We start from the raw sequence: 23,720 nt of genomic DNA on the forward strand, positions 1-23,720 counted from the left end.
TGATCACTCCCAGAGAGAACCTCAGCATCTTCATCTCTGCTACCTCCAGCTCTGTCTCCTGTCTTTTCTTCTTTCACTCTTTCCCATAACTTCATTGTATGGATAGAAAGACTAAATAAAAGACGTTACATTCTTCTTATATATCCATCTTAATACACTTTATTTGAGCAATAAATTAAATAGGTAAAATAATGCATTTTCCTAAATATAATCTTATATCACAAAGTAATATTAAGTAATTGAACTTACGTGCATTTAAGGATTTATAACCCTTAAATGCACGTGTGGGGTCAAGCATGACCCCATGGGTTGTTTTTCTTCAAAAGCTTTAAAATGAAAACTTGTAATGTATTAATATTCCAGGTGTTCATCATAAAGTATGTTTGTAACATGAGACCACTTGCATTTTTAAAAAATAATACACCACAACTTTAAGCACTACTTATCCCCTTTTACACTGCTATGTACTTTATTTTTTTGAGAAATGTGCATCACTGACATTCTCTCCAGGTGTGTATTTTACATGATATTAAATATCATCATGCTGTTTTATATTATATGTTTTCACTGAAGAGAGAATTGGATGCTCACACCATTTCCAAAAATAAATTTCCCTGCAGAGTCTTTGAAGTATCATCTCTCAACTCGTCTCGTCTTATTGTTATTGCTTATTGAGTTTCAGGACACTTTGTTCCTGGGTTCTACATCTCCCAATCTGTCTCTACTTGCATCACCAAAATTCCATCTTTAAGACGTTATGGTAACATAACCAACGTAATGGAGACGTTTTTGCAGTGATGGACAACCATTTCAACCTCCCCAAAGTGTCTTTGTACAAACATCTGCACAGATTCAGATGTTGTCCCTGCTGATGTCGCCTTTCATGTGGCTTCGGTGCTGGCTGCCATGTGGTCGTTCCTTGTGAGCACCTTGACCTGATGGATATGCTGGGGTGGATAATTATTCAAGAAAGTCAGAGGACATCGTCTTACTGATCGTAACAGACTAAATAGCAATCCAGATACAATTATTTATCTGTAAATGTAAAAACTGTCGTAAGATCTATGAAACATGTCATGAAAAGGTGAATGCAAGTTCAGGGCGTAATACTCATTAGTGTGATAAGTTGATTCAAAAAGCAAATTCATCGATTACGAGTCAAAGCCAAACATTTGTCAGACTTCAAATAGATAATTTATGCAATGACATTCTCATCATTTCAGGAACTGAAGATGGAGGCAGAACTTCATCCACAAGATAATGACTGAGTCAGATCACCACTCCAATAATCAATAAGTACACTGATGGCAACGCTGCACATGTTTAGTGTGAGACAAATCACATTCTAGTCCAGTTTTGGTGGTCAACACCCTGTTCTATAACTCAAGGCTGACATTTAGCCCTCCAGAAGGTGGGGGAAGAAGTTCAATTTTTCCATCAGACATAGGAGAGGATAAATGCTACTGGTGCCGTCCTTTCTCAAACTTTCAATCAATCAAGTTTTGTTTACATACTGTAGCGCTTAATCATGGCAACAAACATTTCAAAGAGCTTCAACAGACAGAAAAACCCAAATGAACCCTCCAGAGCAAGCATAAGCAACAGTAGTGGGGAAAAACTCCCTCATTGAGGAAGAAACTCTGGTCAGGACCCAGACTCCTTTGGGCGGCCATCTGCCTTGACCGGTTGGGAGGAAAAGAAATAAAATGAAGATGAGGACAGGGTTAGAGAAAGAGAGACAGAGAAAGAGAACGGCAGATAGGCCAGATAGAGTCAGTAAAGTACAGACAGTAAAGAGACTTTTTTGGATCACGAAAAGCTTATTAATGGTTGCATGTGTTTACTGACTTGGAAGAAACTTATTTCAGTGCAGACTTCCAATTATCGCACATATTCTTCCTTTTAAATTAGCTACAGAGTTGAGTCATTAAAGTGAAATCACTCACCATAGTTAATCTCTTTAGAACAGACTTCTGGTCAAATAAGCCATCATAATCAAAATCAGAATGAGCTTGACCACAAAATAACTTCAGCAAAACACATTTTCATTTCAATGTTTTTATTTATCGCGCAACATAAAACAATATTGTGGACTTTTTACCACATACACTATGTGTTCACATATTACACCATACAGCTACAAAGAGAAAGAGACTGAACAAAAACACTTTTTTTTACATACTGCATCCTTGAAAAGAAAATATTTAACCCAGAACAATCCTAAAACTCAAAAAGGAATGTAGCTGCCAGTTGTGTAGGTTCATTTCTATTTTTTGTATGGGCAAGGGTCTAAGTCTTTGTTCCAAATTTTAAAGAATGCATGTTAAATGAAGTGTTCCACAGACTTCTAAAAGTGGGCCACAAACAGTGAGATACACATGTATATTTAAGTGTTTGTGAGAGAAGGACAAAATATACAAGGTGTTCAAAGGAAGTGCAAGACTAGGGAGAGGATGAGGAGGCAGTACACAATTTCTATTCTTGTATTGTTCAAATATCTTAGCATTCAATTACCATCAACATATACAGAAAACCCAAAACATAATTTCTATAGCCTTTGGTACTTGCGCTGTACCTAATGTGAAACCAAGATAACAGTCTTCATTAAGCATGATTCTTTACTTATTCCTAGTTTTAATGTGTTCAAGTACATTGTGGAACAAACATTAATGGACTACGTAATCAACTGTTTTGAGTAGCTCCCCTGCCCTCAAGAGATGTAAACGTGCAGCTTTGTAACAAAAGACCTCATAAAATCAGCACCAGGGCAGCTTCCAATCAATGAAACTGCTTGAATGAAGCGTACAGTTCTCCTGACATTCAAAGAGCTCAGAAAAATATTTGTGACATTTATCCCTCACATTATTACACAGTGAATTTTAAGGTGTAGCACCAGCTGACAGACCCTCTCATCTCAGCATGAGGTTGGAATGTGGCGCCTATAAAGAGAAACATTCAGCAAACCCGTGAGACATTTATGAATTTACAAAGTTGTTAAGATGTCATGTACACTGTATACTCAGCACCCGTTGTTTGTGTGTGTGTGTGTGTGTGTGTGTGTGTGTGTGTGTGTGTGTGTGTTGTGTAAGTAAGCCATGCCTAATGATTAAAATCCCAATCCATGTGATTATTAGAAACTATTAGAAACCAAACAGGGAGCATGATGGATGCATGCATATACTTACAGAACTAGAGTGAAGTATAATGATAGACATTTCTCCAGAAACACGGAGCAGTCTCTTACCTGATAGTCTGACTGACTAAAGATTGCTGAGCCACTTCTCCCTAAAGATTCAGCTCAGGCTAGTCCAGATGCTACCAGTATGCTCCTAAACATCTGTCACTTTGCACATGATTATTGGTTATTTATTAAAAGCAGCTTAAAGCCTGAGAGATGGGACTTACTACACTCTCTGATGGTCGCCCCGTGAGAGGAATGTGAGACATAACTTACATATAAAACCAAAACATGGTGTGTTTTGACATTTTTTGAGAGGATTAAACGTCAAAACATTATTGAACTTGGTGGTGCTGGTATGTGGATTTGTTTTGTCCATCAACAGATCCTGACTAGTTGTTTCCCCTGGTTCAAAGCTAAGCTAAACAACTGCTTGCTACAGCGACATATATATCATTTACAGAAATCATTTGATATTGATTTACTGACTTTACACTTGGAAAAAAAAGCTAATTGAATAGAAGGTCGAACAGCACCAATCAGATTTGTGACTACTTTTTTTAGATTTGCTTTTTGAATTGACTTCTTGAATGACTGATGTTGAGTCCCACAATTATAATTTTGGAATTTTTGAAATTTCAAATAAATTTGACATTGGTATAGGAATTTGTGATGTGGCTGGGGTTGTTAATGCCTGGTGTAAATGTCAAAACAGCCAATCATGGGGGGTTGGTAATGGATACAGTCATGGTGTTTATAGCTATGAGGTTTTTTATCAGAAATCTGCCACGTGAGGGATTTTTCTCCCTTGTCATTTTGACAATAGCTGCTAAGTGAGCCAAGTGGAAAGTCATAATATCCAATTGGGCAAGTGAAATGTTTAATGTTTAAGAAGCGACAGGTTTCTGTCCGATACATGCTGACGAGGGGTACAGTACTTACAAAAGCAAAAACAGCAGTGTTACTAAGCACACACTTACACACAACACATTGGGACCAAGTGTTGTTCACCATTGTTAAGGGTTGTCAGAGACTTAAAAATACCCCCTTGTCATTCATGGTTTAGTTACTATCATCACAAGTTAAATAATCTTACCTAAATATTTTAATATTTAAATTTTTTATCTCTCTCTTGAGAAAATAAAAAAAAAACAAAAAAACTAAGCTTCAAGTTGTCAATAATCGGCTCTTTACGTTTTGTCAATAAAATCAAGATTAAAAGTGCTTTTATAAATCTTTCCATCTCTATGTACAATTTGTATTAGCTATATAAAAAAGAGAAAAAAGCAATAACTTCAAAGACAATCAGTATCATCATCATCATCATCATCATCATCATCATGTAGTAATAAATAAGAGCTTAAAAAAAGTAGGGTAAAATGAGTGTGGAGATCTAGAGCAATAAAGGGACATATGCATGACTCTTTTCCCTCAGTAGCAACATGCGATAGTGACCAGTGTCTCTACAACGTGAGGTAGAGAGCTGGAGACCTTGGGGAGAGGTAATGGGTTCTTCTGCAGATGAAACAACCCCCCCGCAGCCAGGAGTCAGCCTGTTCAGGTGAATGAATCAATTATGGTCATTTACCACGGAGGTAACTCTATTCAGTCAAAGCTCTTTGGCTCTTCTCTTTCGTATGACCATGCATGTGTGCATGGAAACACACAAACACACAAACTCACGCATACGAACATACACACACACACACACACACACACACACACACACACACCAATTACATATGTGCACATACACTGACACACGATGTAAGAGATCATGTATTTTCATTTACTGCTGACTCCCAGATGCTGGAGTAACTTTTCAAGATCTCCCTTGAAATCACAGCGCTGTTGCTTCTTTTATCAATGAGTTGCCATAAATGAATGCCTGTGCTTTCTGTACAGGACACATTGTGTGTGACACAACACGTTTTGCCTACAGAAACTGCCAAAGGAACCATGGGCCGGCCACTTTGATTGACAGGCTCTGTTGTGACAAGGTGCCTGAAGGACACACTTCACTCTGCCTGAAGATGACAGCACCATACAGAGGAAGGATTGGGTCCTTCACAGTAAATCAAGTGTACAAGGAGAGCACCAGGTATGTGTAGGAGCAACAAAAGCACTGCTGTTCCCATGCTGTTTCCTTCTGTTGTAGCCCAGAGTGGCCTTCCTACATGGATCTCTAGGCTGTATTCACATTTGTGCCACCAGTGGACAAAAATCGGCTTTGGATGGAGCTGCTTTGTTAAAACTCACCCACGCTCAGCAAATAGGATGTTAGTGCGCTCTCTACTGGTCACTGAGTGGTTAAAGCAGCAAGGCAAAACTCCTGGCTTCTGGCTGGATCTCAAGCACATGTAGGTTTGTTTGTACACATCACTTTGAAACAGCACTCGTTGCTGCCCTCTAGAGTTTAAACTGGGAAGTGCTCATCCCTGCTTGAACATTACAGGAAGATAAAGTGTGTGTTCCACCTTAATGTAGTAATAACTACAGATCTGGGTCAAATGACATTTGCAAATAATATTTCTTATTCGAGCCTATGTGGAGTAGCAATGTAAGTGACTTTCATGTTGCGTAAACCCTGGTGACCATCAGCACCTCTCTGGATTTCATGAATCTTCTCATTGTGGTATTGTACTCAACCTCGGTCAAACAGAAATATATATTTGCAAATGGCAGTTGAGACAGATTTGAGATGAAGCACCTAGATACAGCATCAAGTGCCTAAAAGAGTAGTGGAATGGGAATCAGTCACAGATGGAAGTTGAGCACCAATCGAAAACTGTAGGGGTAAAAAAGAAGAGGAGGAGCACATCATCTTACAGGACAAGCAGTGACCAATGTGGCTTAAAGGAAAAGTACAATTGTTTTTTTTTAGCTATTTTCATCATTCTACTTCCTGTTAACTAGTTTTCTTAACACAGTTTAATTATAGTTTTTTTTAGAGGTTCTGCTGTGTCATAAACATTCACAGCAGGGATAACAAGATGAAACCAAGCACTGTTATTGTTAAACAACCTCAGCTTTAATAATAATAATAATATTGGGGAATCTTTCTGGGAAGCCTTGATGCATATTTCCCAACTGAAGGAGAAAATGTGAAAATCAAGCTAGTAATTAGTGCATTACATATAAATGTCAGGCAAAAAAAATATGACAATGAAATCTGCTCGTGCTCAGTTTACTGCAGTGATACCCAGTGGGGATAAACTGTATCAGTTTTAGACCTAGGTTGAAAATAATTGTAATTGTCATTTATGTCTAAAATAATTTAACATAATCTTAATCTAATACAGTATGTACAACTGCATATTGTCAATATGGAATTAGGTCTAGGTAAAACCACTGGAAAATCAACTGTATACATACATATAATGACTGATTACTGATACTGATTTGCTGTCTTGCCAGTAAGAAGACGTCTCCTCCTCTAAGTGCAGCTTGAAGATTGAAAAGAAAGAAGGGCATGAAACAGAAAATAAGGTACACATTTTCCAAACATGGAAAAAAACAACAATTGTCTGAGTCTGATTGATTCAGACTGATTGATTAAACAAATAGATAAACCAAAAACGATCACGTCATTATTAACATTAACGAAAACAGCAATCATAAAAAATAAACACGTCTTCATTATAATAATACCTGTAATAACAACATTGACAGTAACAATAGCAATCATAATAATATTGATAATTAGCAATAATTAGAATCATTAAAATTCTATAAACAAGAAAAAGCAATGGAGTTCCTCTCTATGGTAGAGAGAGAAAGAGCACCACAGGCAGTGTATCTGAAGATCAAACCACTGCCTGACATGAGGTAAAAAAAAAAAAAAAAACAATAAACATGTCCCCTCCTCCCAGATGGACTGTAGAGAATGCAAGATGGAGAGCTGCCAGACTGCAGGATGGCCAAGAGACAGTCATCCTGCACATTACTCTGAACCCCTCCAATGCACCACTCTGTAGCTAAGAATCTGTTTGTCTGTCTGACCTCAAACAAAGTGGCTGTAGGGCCCAATGAGGCGGGTGAAGGCATAGGGAGACACAGTGACCATAGAGGTGGTGTGGAATGTGTTGGCACACCGTGTCACTGGCCCCTCCCTCTTGACTTTAGATTGTCCAGGTCCCGGACTGGCACCATCTGCTGCAGTCCCCCGCTTCCGTTTCTTTCCGATGGCCAGGATATCTTCTTGGGAGAGGCCCAGAAGAGCTGCTTCCTGCTGCCTCTGCAATGCTCGCTCTGCCTGCAGCTTCATTTTAGCCTCCCACTGAGCCAGGCCATGCTTTGGCTGGTTGAGGCTCTTGTGCTGGTAGAAGACCAGAGAGATGCGGGTGGGGTGGGTGCGATCAGGCTTTTTGAGTGGAGTGGTAGCGTGTAGTTCCCGACGAGCACATTCAATCAGGATGGAGCCATGGGCTGGTGCTACTGCTACACCACCAATGTTGTGATCCAGGAAGTTGTGCTCGCTGTCAGACCACACCTCATCGTTATCATGGTCACAGCCCTTAGTGCTCTCAACATCACTTTCAGCTTGGTTGAGGTTCCAATCTGACTGCTGCAGGGAGTCAGGGAAGAGACGACCCTCAGGGGCAGGGGACGGGGTGCTGGATGCCACTGATCCTCCACAAGACTTCCAGGTCTTCTCTTGGATCCCAAGGGGAGTGGAACACCGACTTTCCCCAGTCTTGAACCACATCTTGTCAGGATAAGCACCTGCAGGATTGATGTGCTTCAAACCCTGGTTAAATGTGATTGGGCCCATGGCCCAAGCATTTGGCTGAGGACTAGGAGCAGGGCTGACCCATTGTCGGGAGTTGCCTGGGCCTGGGGTGCCTGGCTGTGGAGTAACAGAGCGTGAGTGAGAGCTACTAGGCTGTGGTGTACCTGGACGAGGGGTGTTTGGACGTGGGGTGACAGGGCAAGTAGAGCCTTGATGCATGTTAGCTATGAGTGCTGTGCCTAGCTGAGGGGATGGAGATTGAGAGAGTGGTAACTGGGGGGATGGTGATGGTGCAGGGGAAGCCATTAAGGCGTTTGAGCTAGGGTAGGGTGTCCACCGTGAGTGGCATGGAGTGGACTGCTGCTGTTGCTGCTGCTGGGGATGAGAATTAAACAGCTGCTTGTCTGTGTTTAACAATGAGGCTTCAAGATTTTGTTTAGGGGTCAGACTGTTGTCCCAGTTGGTAGGAACTATGCTTCCGTTTAGCTTGTGCCCTTGCCATCCAGTAGGCTGGGGTGTCGTGCTAGGTGTGATGGCACCAGCCTGGTTTGGCATTGTGCCTTCACACAACGGCATATCCATGGGTTCCTGTTTGATGACTGGAGTGCCTCTGTCGGAATACTCAGAGGAACGAGAAGAAGGACGGGATTGGCTGTAGTCTGCAGGTTGGCTGTAACCACTGTGGTTGGATTGCTCTGTAGAGTTGGAGTAGGGCGGGGCTAGTCTGGCCTGGAGGCTCAGAATATCAGGCTTCTTCTCTAGCTGGTCAACCTTGTTGCCTGCTTTGGTCAAACAGCTATTTCGACCCTCGTAGGTCCTCAGCTTACGGGGGAAAAGTGCATTGGGGGGGTAGTTGTAGAAGCCATTGTGCATTGTGGCCAGATTGTGGCGGTAACCATTCACTGGATCTGGTGCAGAGGTTTGGCCAGTTGGGGGACGGCCTCCCTTTGCATAGTAGGCGGGGTGTGGACAGACGCTGTCGAACGTGTCTGCTGCCTGTACGTTGTATTCATCAATTAATCCATTGAAGTGTTCTTGCTTGATGTTAGGCTTCATCTCTTGTTTTATAATTGCTGAACATTTAAAAACAAAGAAAAGGTAAATCAATCTCTAAACCTGAAACATGTTTAATTTTCATTATTTAATAAAGTTTAATATTGGGGTCTGTTATACTCTGTTTACAGCAAGGGTGTCAAACTCATTTTCACCGAGGGCCACATCAGCATCACGGCTGTCCTCAAAGGGCCAGATGTAACTTATAAATGTAACTAAATGTAACTTAAAGTAATTAAAATAAATGTAACTATTTCTTAATGTTAAATAACTCTGAAGTTATTACTGATTCAAGTTGTAAACATTACAACTAAACAGAAAAAAATATTTGTGCTTGTTTCTCTGTTATAACAAATCCTTGTAATTTGTCAGGTTATGAAACGCACAGAACTCCATCTATCAAGGATCAAACTATCTAAACAAATAAAGAAAAATAAAGACATTAACTTTGGTTTTTTGTCAGAGTTAAAATAGGCTTAATTACTGCATTGTAGGAAATTTGGTTTTTGGTCAAAGCATGCTTTGGACCTATTTATTTATAGATACTCTGACCTTTTATGCTTTCACGGGCCACATAAAATTATGTGGTGGGCCACATTTGGCCCATGGGCCTTGAGTTTGACACATGTGGATTAAAGGTTAGGGGGAATGCCACAGACAAAATTCCATCCAAGTCAAGTAATTTACAGTTATTTACATCGAGCTTGTCTAGACAACACAATGAAGTCACAAAATGGGCAACACTATACAGTAACTTGCCTTTATTGCCTTGGGGTTGAGGGGAACCTGTGACGCAGAGCTCAGCCTTCACCAAAGTTTTCTCTGGAGTCTCCCCGGCCTGCTGCATGAGTTTATTTTTCTTCTTCTCTGATGAGGCTTTCTTAGCCTCCAGTCTACGTTGTCTACAGGATTTTGCAGGCTCAGGCAATGTGCGCACCTCACGGCGGAAAGCCTGAAGCACCTGGATGGCACCTGTCCGCATCTTCAGGCGCATGCCCTCTTCACTACCAAACTCATCCGTCATCGACATCTTGTAAAGTGGCAGAACATGAAGCTGCTCGTCTTCTGGGATCTTTTTCACCTCACGGTTGTCTTCCTTATTTAAAGTACAAACCTGACATTAAGAAAGATAGAAAGTACAATTAAATGCAAAACTGGGCTTCAAAACACTTTTGACAAACATATTTTATGAAAATACATAAAATATTTATTGTGTTTTTATCATAAAATAAACATGAAACAAATTAAGGCATTTGGTGAATTATCTTACCACTGTGCAACCATTGTGGAGGTTCTGCTGGTCTTTATGTGCATGGGCACAGAAGTCCATGCAAGCAGTAACTCCAGAGAATGGCCGGCCTTCCTTCAAGCCCAGCCTGCAATCTAGAGCTTTTGACTCTGACTGACACTGAAGAAGAGAGATAACTTTACTCCTTACATGCATCCAGAATGGACACACACAGCAGTGGAACAATTTTCTTGAGCTTCTCACCCAGCTTCTTGCAGGTGCGATATCAATTAATTCAATGCATGTCATTTCTGTTTCTTAATCTTCTTGCCAATAATTTTTAGACAGATTAAGTTTTCATCATCCGTACACTGAGTACTATTTGTGTGTTGGTGCATTTAGACTATTTATCTGTAGAACAAACCTGGTTACTGTAGGCCTGAGGCGCTAACTTCTTGTACAGAGGAGCCACTTCAGTTGCCAGATCCTGGAAACTATCCCTGACTTTATCCTCCTGACAAGCAAAAACATTAATGAATACACTAGTAACAAGTCATTCATCATTATATTTGATATGTGTAATACTGTATTACAAAAATAGTAACTTTTATGAGTACCTCTTCAGGGTTATTTCCTTGTAGCCTGAACTTGCGTGGTACTTTGCTGCGGGCGTACTTACAGCCATCAAAGTACATACTCCAGGAGCACCCAAAGGAGAAGGAAGCTCCGCACGTTTCAGGGTCCTTGCCTTGACATGCACATGTACGACTGCAGGGGGAGACAACAGACACTTTTGCATTAATGCATGTGTGACCGAAGCATGCTTTACACAAACTGTTAATATATAATTTTTCTGGGTTGAGTAGGATATAACGATTTGACAGAAAAATGTGAATGAACAATTTTGCGCTTAGAGGATAAATATTACAGCACATCTTACGAGCCTCACAAAAATACTTATCCTCTGGGTTCTGTTCATCCATCCAAACTGTCCTGCTCATCATGTTTGTTTTATGGAGCAGGACTAAATCTATACAATTTTCATGAATGAATGAATGAATGTATTCACTCATTAAAACAGAACTTTCTATATGCACAAAACCAAGTATTGTCTTTTGCTCTTTGGAAACATTTGTTTCTCTTGGTTCCATGGTTACAAGTTGGATTTTGGATTATTCTCTGGGAGGGATTTCTCGTATGAGGTTTTTTGGGGCATGAAAACTTTCTCAAAAGTTTATGAGGTCTCCCATATACTGTAGGACACCTTGGTTGTGTGTGAATGGTTATTACTCCTAATGAATAATAACTTGCATAGTCACCTAACAATGCAACGTAATGCTGACATACAGACAATTACTCAAAAGCTTGTCACAAACATTCAACTTAAACTTTTAGCAGCACTTTGTGCCAAGCAGCTACTCACTCATCATTGAGGCCACAGCGTCGGCTGGTGGGGTTGCCATATTTGGTGAGGGTAGCAGAGAGTTCGCTGTACAGCGCATCAGCCATGGCCCTTGGGACTCCTTCCCAGGCCATAATGAGGATGATGATGACAGCATTGGCACAGTGGTGGCCGGCACGGTGACGCACCAGACACAGCAACTTCTCTGTCTCGCTGCCACGACGGACCACCTGACAGGAAACAGAGCTTATTATTATTTTGGTCTTGTCATGTTAATAATGAAATATATACAACTACAACAAAATTTCAGTGGAACAATAGAAAGATGAAGTGATTCCTCATTACTCACGATTAATGCATTCCAGGAACCACCCGCAAAAACAAAAACTCTGCGATATAGCGACAAACTATTTTATTATTTATGGTAATTTAACCGTTTATGAACCCTCCCCACACTGATATTACACCACCTTCTATCCGTATTACCTTTTCCCACGCTCTTATAGACTATTTAAAGCACTTTTGTGTGCACTGCGTTCTAAGACTCATGGAACACAGTGCACTTCCGGATGCCGCCAGCCAATAGAAGGCACGTACGATGTCACGCGACTGCCTACTAAAAATCTGCAACGAGGTAAAGCCGCACGTGTTGTATATATACAGTATACAGTGTGTATTTTTATATATATATATATATATATATATATATATATATATATATATATACGTACATGTGTGTGTGTGTGTGTGTGTATTCAAAAGACATAATCCACTATATTTTATATTTTCTAGCAGCATTTAGACCACACACACCACAAACAGAAACTAGAAGACCAAAGTATTAAATGACAAGCATTTCACTTCTCTTGGCTTTAATTTAATATCTGATCCTTCGCACTTGTTTCATCCACCAGAAAAGACAGGTCACTCTGCAAGCTTTCTTTGTTTTGCATCCATTAAGTACACCATCCCTCCCCTCCCACCCTCTCTGTCTTCAACGCACACCCACACTGTCTCAATAGGCTGGTAGTTTTAAATCTCCCTGGTCATTGGCAGGATGTGTGAGGATGGATGCTTTGGGAGGGCTGGTCAGGTGTCACAGACAGAGACCTCACACTGATTGTCTGACTGTGGTGACAAACCTGGCTCGCTGGGGCCCCTCATTAAACTCATTATATACACCTACACACGGCATAAACCTGCTGCAGATTGGCTGACATTATTATGAAGTGAGAGAGAAGTGCAAAAACGCCTGTACTATCACTCTCATTTGTTGAGAGATAATTATGATATTTAGGGAGGCAGTGGCACAGTCCACTAAGTCTTGGACTGGGAACCGGAGGGTCATCGGTTCAAAACTAATGTCGGGCAAAAAATTTACAGTTCACCTCCTGAGCACTGCCTAGGTTTGCTTGAGCAAGGCACTGTCCCTTTTATAAGCCGCTCATTGGGGTACCACCATAAAGGAGCTGCCCGCCACTCTACCTCTTATCTGAATGCTTACAGGCCCCTTTTGCGTGTTTGTGTGTGTGTGTGTGTGTGTGTGTGTGTGTGTGTGTGTGTGTGTGTGTGTGTGTGTGTGTGTGTGTGTGTGTGTGTGTGTGTGTGTGTGTGTGTGTGTGTGTGTGTGTGTGTGTGTGTGTGTGTGTGTGTGTGTGTGTGTGTGTGTGTGGTTCACAGGCCTGTACACATACATGCTATGTATGTGATTAACATAGACTAACACTAGAGTGGAAAAATAATTTTCCTTTGGGGATTAATAAATTTGATTTAATCTTAATGTTTTTACTGTTGTGCACTATTCTGTGAAAACTGGAGGGAAGAGACCATGCTAACACAAATCCGCCAAGGCTTGTTATGCTACTTCAGTCCCCTTCATTCAAAGCTATGTATCAGGCTCTGAGCCCACATGGCTGATGACATTGATGGAGTACTACTTACCCATTTAGCAATAGGACATCCTCGTGAGCTCTTGCCCTCTCTACCGGTGTATATAACCTTCTCAATCCGGATGGCATCACCTTTTTCTCCATACCTACACAGGATGGAGGTAAATAATTTAGTTATTTCAAGATTCACATCCACTTGAACAGCCCAGATGGCTGGGCTGTGAAACACCAAGCTGATGGTAAAATGACAAAACATGAACACATACTTTAATCTTTTTGTGTGTCCGTGAGCCATTCAACTGATTTCAGCAATGTAGCACCAGAAAAAAATCGACCAGTCAGACAATTTTTGTCATTTCTCATAGCCTCAAATTTACTGTAAAGATTTGAACATGAATATTATGTATGGCCACTTGATGTTCAGTGGACACATTCAAAATCCAAATAATGCAGTGAATTTGTTACTATTAATGAGCTGGACAATCTGACAGCTCAGATTACACATTCTAAAGGTCAGCTCGTGCTATTTTTGCTGCCTTGCAAAAGCTTGTAACTACACATGGCCACTAACAGTCCAAAATGCCTCAGTAGCTGTTGGCTGCAAGTTTGGTGTGATAGAACCGTGACAGGAGACACGACTGTATCTACAGATCCTTTTTATTATACTGACCTCATTCGTAGTGTTTTTTTTTTCCTCTGTTCCTCTGAATCTGTTATTTTCTATTTGGTCTGTGAGAGAAGCAGCGTATACTTCCACACACATAGTGTATGTATCACAATACTGAACTTTAATGGACCATTATCTGGATGAGATGTGTGTGTGGATACAAATCAGATAAACAGCACACTAACACCACTTTAGATCAGTGATGTCTGAGTGAGTGAGTGAGTGAGTGAGTGAGTGAGTGAGTGAGTGAGTGAGTGAGTGAGTGAGTGAGTGAGTGAGTGAGTGAGTGAGTGAGTGAGTGAGCGATCATTTTGATGCAGTTTAGCTTCCTCATACTCTTACTCTTAGATCTCTATTGCTTTTTACCCTTGTATAGATATTGCAGATACATCCAAATAGAGTGCATGTGAGTAGTTACTTATCCCACAGATCAATATGGACTAGCAGAGCACAGCCAAGACATGTCTGTCAACAGAGCAACAACAACTAAGAAATGGTTTCAAATTAAATCTGTAATTCAAAATCAGCAAAATTGAGATTTTATAAAGTAATTGATTGCTACAAGCATTTTACTATACTTTAACTACCCCAAAGGTACAAGTAAATATCAGTATTTTAAACATCTTATTGATTAAAATAACTAACAATATAAGTTATGTAATTGTGATTAAAAAAATTAATTGATTGACACCACTAACCAATATCAATGCAAGAATAGCCATCATTCCAGAAAAGCCCTCCTTCGCTCCTACACCGACACCACCCAAACCAGTTTGCATTGAGTGACAGTGTAACCACATGGACAGCCTCGTGTTGTGTATTTCACATGTGTGAACCATGGAAACTATTCGTATCAAGAGACACTAACCTAATGGAGAAACTAAACTACCTTTGCCAAGGTGTGTGCTCTCTGTTTGATGTCTAGTTGTTCTGTGTGTAGGACAATGAAAATAATGGAATCTGGTGCAATAGTAGTCCTGATGATGCATGTTAGCACTTCTACTGGGGAGGCAAATAAATTGAGGAGGGGTCAGAGGTTGTATTGGAGTAGATACAGGTCAGCAGAAGCTGTCAGATGTCTGCTCACGGCTCATATCAAGCCTCCTGCTCATGTGATTTTGGCTATTGTGAAAATGTCAACCCTGGACAGATTTGGATTGACACTGAACGCAGGGGCTTCTGCTGAAAGGGAATCACTCTGGGGTGGCTGGAGCAGTGGGAGGGAACTAGGCTCTATCACCACAGGAGTGGGCTACCAGGGTAAGAATTGGGTCAAAGGTTAACCAATGACCGTTGGGTCTTAAGTCTTATGTCATCTCTCAAATAACAAAAGGTGGTCCCTGCATTAATATTCCCTCTGATTTAAACTGAACACTCCAAGGGACTCATTGGTCCGATTGAAGGCCAGCAAACAGCAGCCTCACTGTGACGTCCAGTTGTTGACATGATAAAAATGAGATGAGCTCATAAAATGTTGATGCAAATTTGGGTAATAATAAAAATAATGATAATAATAATAGTGATGTTCTTTCTAAATGTTCTTCAACATGTCTGTAAAAACTTTTATAAAACAGACTTTTATTTTCATAAAGCCTGAGTAAAGATTGGTCAGGTTTCATTGACAGCACTTGCATTCACCTCGAATCAAAATCACATAAATTACCTTTAGTTGTACAGCTGATTTCTTGCTACAGAACCACAATAATTAACTGAATAATTATCTTGTGGATGAGATCTTAATACATTTTATTCCCATTGCATTTGAAAGAAGAAATTATGAGTCAATCTCCCCAATGTTTGGTTTCTAAAATCAAAACAATCTAATTTGATGAATAGCTCTATTATAGAGTTTTGATTTTATTATAGAGATTATATCTGCACTTTGGTTATTAAAAATATCAGCTGGGTGCTTTCTGGTGCTCTTTCCTATATTGAATAAACAGTAATCCTGTGAAGATGAAACTGTTAGTAGAAGCTGTCTTTTTATTTGACATTCTGTGAAAGTGTAACAGACAGTAGCATCTCATTGTTTAGCTGTGTTTGTAACATGGATTAGGTTAGAGTCTTGTTGGCTAATGCCCATTATCATACATTGTGGTATTTACTGTGGGTAGAACTGTGGTATCATTTGAATTTTAGTTGAATTCTTAGGAATTTTATATTATTGTTACATAATTTGCCAGATGAGACATTTTTGCACAAAAAGGTCCATTTCTATCAATCTTTCTGGTAAAGCTGTACTCCCTCCTTTCTACTCCACCAACCCTTCTGTGTTCACCTCTCTCTTTTTATATATATTTTGATAAATAACCATCCTTGCTCATTCCTCTCATTCCTGTCTATCATCTGCTGCTAGTCCTGTTCTTCTTGCTTTGCCTCTGATAAGCTTACGTAGTAATTCCTTTACCTCCTACTGGATTCTGGGTCACAAATTCCCTTTGGGCAAAATGTGAAGAGGAGAGGTGTAGAGGGAGGAGGAGGAGGGAGAAGCAGAGAAAACACAAGCATGTAGGTGGAAGAGAAATTGAGAGGAGACGACATATAAAGAGAAGTGGGATTGGCTCACCTCATCTCCATCAGGTCTCGTATGGAAGCTACAGTAGGTCCAGATCCCAGGTGATTGTAATAGGGCCCTTCATCTTTTTCCACGATGTGTTCTGTATACAGAGACAGTAGAGATGAAGAAACAGCAAACAAATGGACCATGAAAAACACAACCGCAAATTCCAACTCAGTTATTTCCAAAATGGACAGATTACATTAGTAATGATGGTGTTTCTCCACAGTGGTAGGTCGTTTTAAAAATGATTACCACTATGTCAAAAATGCATATAGATATTATTCCTTGACTCAGTCTTAGACCCAGAAAGGAATCGAGCTAAACTTTGTTGATTTCTTGCCACTGCTTTCACTCTGCTTCTGGTGCATGTTTCTCCCCTTGTTCTCTGTCGGACACCGACTCCAACCCAATTATTTGAAGTCATGATTATTATTAATGTTGTGATTGTTGCTGTTGCCTGTACTGTGGTTGTTGTTTTTGATGTTTTACAATGCTCCATGAAGGAATAAGAAAATATTTTTGGTTAAACAATTTCTTTATTAAAACGTAAAGGTCTTTCAGGAGATGTCTGAGTATGAACTTGAGATCTCACGTCTCTCTCCTTTTCCTTGTTAGTATACATATGTTACCTTGTGCTGAGTCTCATAGGAAGATGGAGTAGTGGAGATGCACATCTGAGATTCTTCATTTCTGAAGCAAATCTACATAGTTTGAGGCCATCAAATTTTATAACATTCGATTACTATTGAACTGTTAACCAGTGCAATCCTATTCCTCATTAAATATTTGATTTAGCATACTTCAATAGATGTAATTTTGTAATAACAAAATTTGCAGTCCAGCTGTGCTGTGAGGAATCTTAGATTCATGTTTGATCGGGAAATGTCGTCTAACTCCCATGATAAACAAATATGTAGGAGTATTTTCTTCCACTGCTATAATATTTTTAAAAATCTGGCACATTCGATCACAAAAAAAATGCAGAAAATCAATGCATTTGTTACTTCAAGGCAGAACTATTGTAACTCAATAAGTCTTTTAAGACTTTCCAGCTGATCCAGAATAATGCTGCCTGTATTCTGACTGGTGAACTAATAAAACAACTCATATCTCTCCTGTATTGGCCTCACTGAGCTGGCTCCCTGTAAAATCCAGGATAACATTTAAATTCCTTCACCTCGTGTACAAAGCCCTTAATGGTCAGGCACCAAAATGCAAAAAAACTGCATCTCATTGAATTTGAATGTCACATTTCAGCCAAGAAATTTCACATGGTTTGGGTTAGCACTTAGCTATGCTGCTAACTCTTGAAACTGCTGGGGGACTTCCACTGATGCAGATTCACTTTGTTTCCCTCTCCTTTGCCACACTTTTGTGTCATTAATTCATGTCATCAATTTGACCTTTTCACAGTGAGACTTTCAAATCCAGCAGATTACCACAGACTCGTCTACAGCTGGGATCGTGGTTTACAACCACTGACATTATTGTTTTTGTTGGTTGTCCAATCAATTAAGAGAAGGGTCCAGATCTCCGCATCTAGGAAAATGCCTCGATGTAACTTTTGTTATCTTTCTGCAATGCTAATACTTTTTTTAAAGGTGCTTTATAAAATTCTTTTTGATCATGAAACTGATCAAATAATTAAGTCCTTCATTTCAAGATACAGTATGTTATCCTAAACAGGCTGAATAAATGCCTCACTTTGAAATTATTTTATATCAGAATCACATCCCAGTGTTTTACAGTTTATTGTGTGCTTTCGAAACCTGTCAAAGAATCCCCTTTTCAGCTGAAGGCAAGTCATTGATGAAAAGTAACACATGTGGTTGCAGAGTGCATTCTGAGACCTTGGTGTTAAACACTGCATCTGACTAAAGCTGAGTCTACCTCACATTAAATTGGAGACCCTAATGTGGAGATACACTCAGTGCTATGTGTATAAATTATATATATATATATATATATATATATATATATATATATATATATATATATATATATATATATATATATATATATATACGGTTAAGAGTAACACAAGTTCCCCTTCCCATGTTGGTGCTGGGAGGCACCAGTGTGTGGTTCAGTACAGGAAGTGGAGGAGTATAGTAATACTAAATTCTTGTGTGCAAATTGGTTGTGTGTGGGTGTGCATGTGTGTGTTAGTGTAACAGTATACATTAAAAAAGAAAGTGTTTCCCTGCAGCCGCTTTTCCTCCAGCTGTGCACTCTCTTCAATGTTTAGGATTAGCAAGGTTCTGTTTACCAACCCTACCCAGGCTGGGTACAGTTGTAAAAGTCAGAGCTAGTGATTTAATAACTTTACAGACAAACAGGCTTGGTCTTAATATTGAAAAACATTTTAAAAACCTTTTACTATATTGGTGAATCAAAGGAAAATCCACCTTTTATCTACCTGTTAAATTTTATTTATTTAGAATGATACAATACATTAAGATAAAGTAAAGTACCATATACAGTAGACCACCTACTCTGTTATAAACAAACAACCTAAGCAGGGTAGTAACCAAACGGTGGAACTGAATCCCTTTATGTCAGACAAAGACTGTTTTGCTTGCCTGTGTGACTCAAACTCTCACAAAGGGCTGCTTCTGCCACCACTGTTATTGTTCCTGCATTTAGTGCTTCACATTGTTGCAGTGTGGAGGGTCAGAGCCACACTTCTTGGCAACACACATACTTTATTCACACACTCAATCATGAACACAGAAAAACGCACAATATATTATTGCTTTGAGGCAAACAATGTTAGATATCACCACTAGTCAGATTTTGTTCTCGCAGACTAATTCAATGTACAATCATAGATGTATGAGTAACACTCAAAACAATGAATTGATAGAATATTAATCAATACTTGTTTAAAATATATTTATGTGTTATATGTTTATGACTAAGTGTTTATGCAGGGGTGACATGGTGGCTCAGTGGGTAGCACTGTCGCCTTACAACAAGAGGGTTCGGCATTTGATTCTTTCTGTGAAGGGTTTGTATGTTCTGCCTGTGTCTGCGTGGGTTCTCTCCGCGTTCTAGGTGTGAATGTGTGTGTGTGAATGGTTGGTTGTCTTTTATATGGTCCTGCAATGTGATGGCGACGCGTCCAGGGTGTACCATGGTTTTCACCCATAGCCAGCTGTGACAGGCTCCAGCAACACCCGCAAGATGGATAAGTGGCTGAAGATAAAATGATTATCATCTTGTCTTCATGAAAAAGGATGGATGGGATTTTGTGTAGCACTCTCCTCTCCTGCATACACACACAACACCAACACCAACATGTTAACTTACCCACACAGGTGCAAGTGGGTAACTCTGCCTGTAGATCCTTAGAAGGAGTATCCAGCATGGTCTTGATGGGGGTGTCAAGGTAGCACATAGGAGACTCTAGGAAGCCTTTGACCGATGGAGAGAAAGGCTGACTGTCCTTTATGGGTGTGTCCTCCTCAGAATAGCAAGTGGTGGAAAGTACTGCTATATCACCCGAAGCTTCGATCTTCATACGTTTGGGTAACGGAGAACCCCGCATGCTGAATGTGTTGTCTAGCAAACTGGGCTGTTCCTGCTTGTCAAAATTGGCGTCATGGAGGGGTTCCTCTTGTTCCTCATCCGTAAGTCTTTCTGTGGATGCTTGGTTCAAGGTTTCTTCCTCTTCCATCCCTAGCTTATCTTTGTTGACTTCCATTTCTTGATTGTTTGGTTGAAATGTGGAGTTGACTTGAGCCCCTTGCTGAGGGGCTTTTGCAGTTTCCTCTGTGGGCTGACTAACAAGTGTGTCTGAGTCCCCAAATTCAGCCTCAAACTGGCGAATCAGTTCTTCATATTTTGGGTCAATGTTGGTGAGGCTCGGTAACTGAGAGGTGCTTGATGAAGATGTAGAGGTCAGAGTTGTGGGGATGCTGGTGTTACTGTTGGTCATGCTGCCCAGTGTCTCTGACTTGGTATTGTCTACAGTGGACACAGGTGGGGGCAGAGGACCCATTGGGGTAAAAATATTTTCTGACAAAGCAGAAACAATGGAAGTGGGATTCACTGGGGAGTTGGGAATGGATACCTGAGATTGACCTGCAGCAGGGAGGTCCGCAGCACTAGCCTGAATGGAGTCACTGACCACTGGCAGAGAGGGCAGAGTACCTGGTTGCAGGTTGGTCAGGGGCAGGGCTCTGTCCATCATGACGACTGGTGGTTTTTGTACTATGATCTGAGTCTGAGGCAGAAAGGTCGGCATGGAGGCTTTTGGCTTAGTCTTTTTGATGATTATCTGTTTGGGTTTGGGCAGGGGAGAAGCTGTAAGCATCCCACTCACAGGTTTTTTAATAGGAGTTGTTTGGCTGTTTCTTTTCTTCTTGGATTCCTTGGGTTCCTGTTTGATGGACTGATGTGGAAAACCCTCTGTTTCCATCTGTGGCCACCATTTTTTCAAATTTTGGCAAACCAGAGGTGTTCGAGGGCCTGGTGCTCCAAAGCCAGTTGAGTGGTTAGAAAATAGATTCCTCTTGTAGTGAAGGTGATGTTGCAGAGCTGCCTGAGTGGAGTGACTGATAGCTGCTTGGCCAGGAGACAAGGGAGAGCCAGAATAATGCTGACCCTGCTGCTGACAATTAGCAATGCCATAATGCTGTACAGAAGCTGTGCAATGGTAGTGCTCACCAGAGTCTTGCTCTTGCTTTATCCTGACCAATGATAGGTGCTCCTGTCCCTGGATACTTCCATTCTGGGTTGATCTGGGCTGCTGTGTGACTGCAAGCTTGAAAGGAGCATTGTTAAACTTTCCACTGGTGTCACCGAGCAGCTGTTTGAGCTCCGACATGGGGTTTGAGCTACTGTGAGGTGCAGTGGCATAGTGAGGCTGAGGCTCAGATTTCATACACATCCATGGGGTCTTCTGTTCAGAACTTTTGCCTGAGCACTGCTGCCACTGCTTGGGATTAGGACCGTAGACTTGATGTTTTCCCTGACCTGGGAAAGGAGAGCTAGAGGTAGAGGATGGAAGAGGAGTAGCATTGGCTGGTTGGCCCTGGGACTGGGGCCTGTGGTGCTCACAGGCCACTGGGGCCTGTTGGCTGGTGTGTCGTCCTGGAGGGACGGATTGAGAGCGTGAGGATGATGAATGGATGCTAGGAGAGGACAGGGATGGGAGGTTCTGAATATGTTGATGATGATGGAGGTTACTGTTGTAGGGGGCTGGAGTTGGAGAGTCGGTGCCTTGGGGACCAGTGCCAGACAACTGGGTCAGGGCTTCTATGGCAATGGCTGTCTGAAGACTGACATTTTTTTCCTTGGCAATGGAGAGCACCTGGGGAGAGCAGGGAATTGGTGGTTTGGAGCAGGGCACTTGGTCTGCAGGAGGACCATGTTGCTGCTTGGGGTATGATGTAGACAGACAGTGGCCATTGACCTGTGGGTAGGGTTGCGAGTGGTGCAGCAAATGGGGTTGCTGCAGTTGAGGCTGTAAGCCTTGGGGAGAATCAGTGTTCTTGCAAGCACCTTTATCCTCACATGTTGCCAACTTGATCTTCTTTTCCAGCCACTCTAGGTAGTCTGGACAGTCAAGACCATCACAATTGCAGTTAGGGGGCTTGTGTCCATGCCTAGCCTGGCTCAGTGCTGTCTGTAGGGTGTTCAGGTCTTCTGGAAGTTGGCAGCTACCCACAGGAGCCCCTGCTGAAGGTTTGACCTGAGCTCCCTCAGAGCTCATCTCCTGGGTGAATTTTTCATACAGCTGGGTTGTGTTAGCCTGCACAACACAGGAAGGGGAGGAAGAAGGGGGCAACGAACCAGCAATATTTGAAAAAGCCACAAGATTGTGGGCATCCTCCATGTCTGTGTGGTGGACAGCTTTTGTACCACGGCTGCTGTTCCAGCACGATCGTTGCTGTTGGGTATCACTGGCATTGCAATGTCCTGACAACCACTGATGAGTAGGCATGGTCCCTGCCCTCTGTTGCTCTGTTTCCATCGATGTCTCATCATCATTAGGGTAGGAATTCACCCCATTGGCCAGTTCCAGGCTCAACGTGCCTTCCTGGAGGCTGTCATGTGACCCAATTTCCATCTGACCTCCACTTTTGGGGCCATCCACTGAAGTGACTTTGCAAACGGTCTGAAAAAGAGAAACATACAGTGAGCTGAAGTTATGAAAATTGTAAAAAAAAATCCAGGAATGATGACCAAAACTACACTACATGATTTGTAAAATCACCCTGTTTTGATAATGGATGTTTTATAATCAGTAGAACTGAATAAAATAATTTGGTATTTCTTTGATTAATACTCCAGGAATAATGTGACAAAATGATAGTTACAGTTATCAATTTAATAATACACACAACAGGATGTTATAATACAATTTATCAAATTACTAATATAATATCCAGCCTTCCCTTTTTCCAAACTGTCAACCAGGTTTTCTCTTCAACATTTCACACATACAAAACACAGAATCGCAGGTTAAAATCAGCAAAGCGAAGGAAAACTGAATTAAATATTGCTTCAGCGAAGTAATTCCACAACGGGTAATCTGTTATACTGACAAATAACAAGCCAGCATACACCATTCCATTTATAAATCTAAACTTTGCTCCAAATCAGGTGGGATATGCAAAGCACGTCATTGTCCGTCATATTAATGAGAGACACTGTGGGTCAAACGTGAAGTGGGTACACTACACATTAATAAAAAAATGTAATATACTGCAATGTTAGTCATTTACAATAGTTTATTTTCTTTTTCTAAACTTACAACATTTGCTGTTAAGCAAAGCAGATATATCAATAGATTAAAGCCTTATACTCAGTGGAAATAACACTTCAAAAATAAAATTGACAAATGAAACAAATATTACAAGATATTTTAAATCTGTTGCTGAGAAATAGATTAGTCTATCAGGTCACAATTTAGTGAACTACTTTCATCAGCAAAACCAGGTATTGATGAAGTTATAGTCTTTGACATTGCTGCTGATTAACTGTGAGAGCCTCCATTGAAAT

The 23,720-nt window shown here is 40.8% G+C and overlaps 1 protein-coding gene across 3 annotated transcripts in view; it reads right to left on the reverse strand.

The window, feature by feature from the left end:
• Positions 1–2,051: 2,051 nt before the first annotated feature.
• The window catches only part of tet3 (tet methylcytosine dioxygenase 3), a 33,914-nt gene continuing 12,245 nt past the window's right edge, over positions 2,052–23,720 (reverse strand). For all 3 annotated transcript variants that reach the window (XM_068310159.1, XM_068310158.1, XM_068310160.1), the window contains 9 exons: positions 20,022–22,833; positions 16,716–16,806; positions 13,535–13,628; positions 11,615–11,823; positions 10,809–10,959; positions 10,616–10,705; positions 10,234–10,371; positions 9,723–10,077; positions 2,052–8,983 (listed from right to left, as the gene is read on the reverse strand). In XM_068310159.1, the coding sequence (XP_068166260.1) occupies positions 7,182–8,983; positions 9,723–10,077; positions 10,234–10,371; positions 10,616–10,705; positions 10,809–10,959; positions 11,615–11,823; positions 13,535–13,628; positions 16,716–16,806; positions 20,022–22,785 (5,694 nt within the window). In that variant the 5' untranslated portion in view covers positions 22,786–22,833 and the 3' untranslated portion in view covers positions 2,052–7,181. The remainder of the gene's footprint in view (positions 8,984–9,722; positions 10,078–10,233; positions 10,372–10,615; positions 10,706–10,808; positions 10,960–11,614; positions 11,824–13,534; positions 13,629–16,715; positions 16,807–20,021; positions 22,834–23,720) is intronic.

The sequence above is a fragment of the Antennarius striatus genome, chromosome 3, assembly GCF_040054535.1.
Source record: "Antennarius striatus isolate MH-2024 chromosome 3, ASM4005453v1, whole genome shotgun sequence".
NCBI classification, from domain to species: domain Eukaryota; kingdom Metazoa; phylum Chordata; class Actinopteri; order Lophiiformes; family Antennariidae; genus Antennarius; species Antennarius striatus.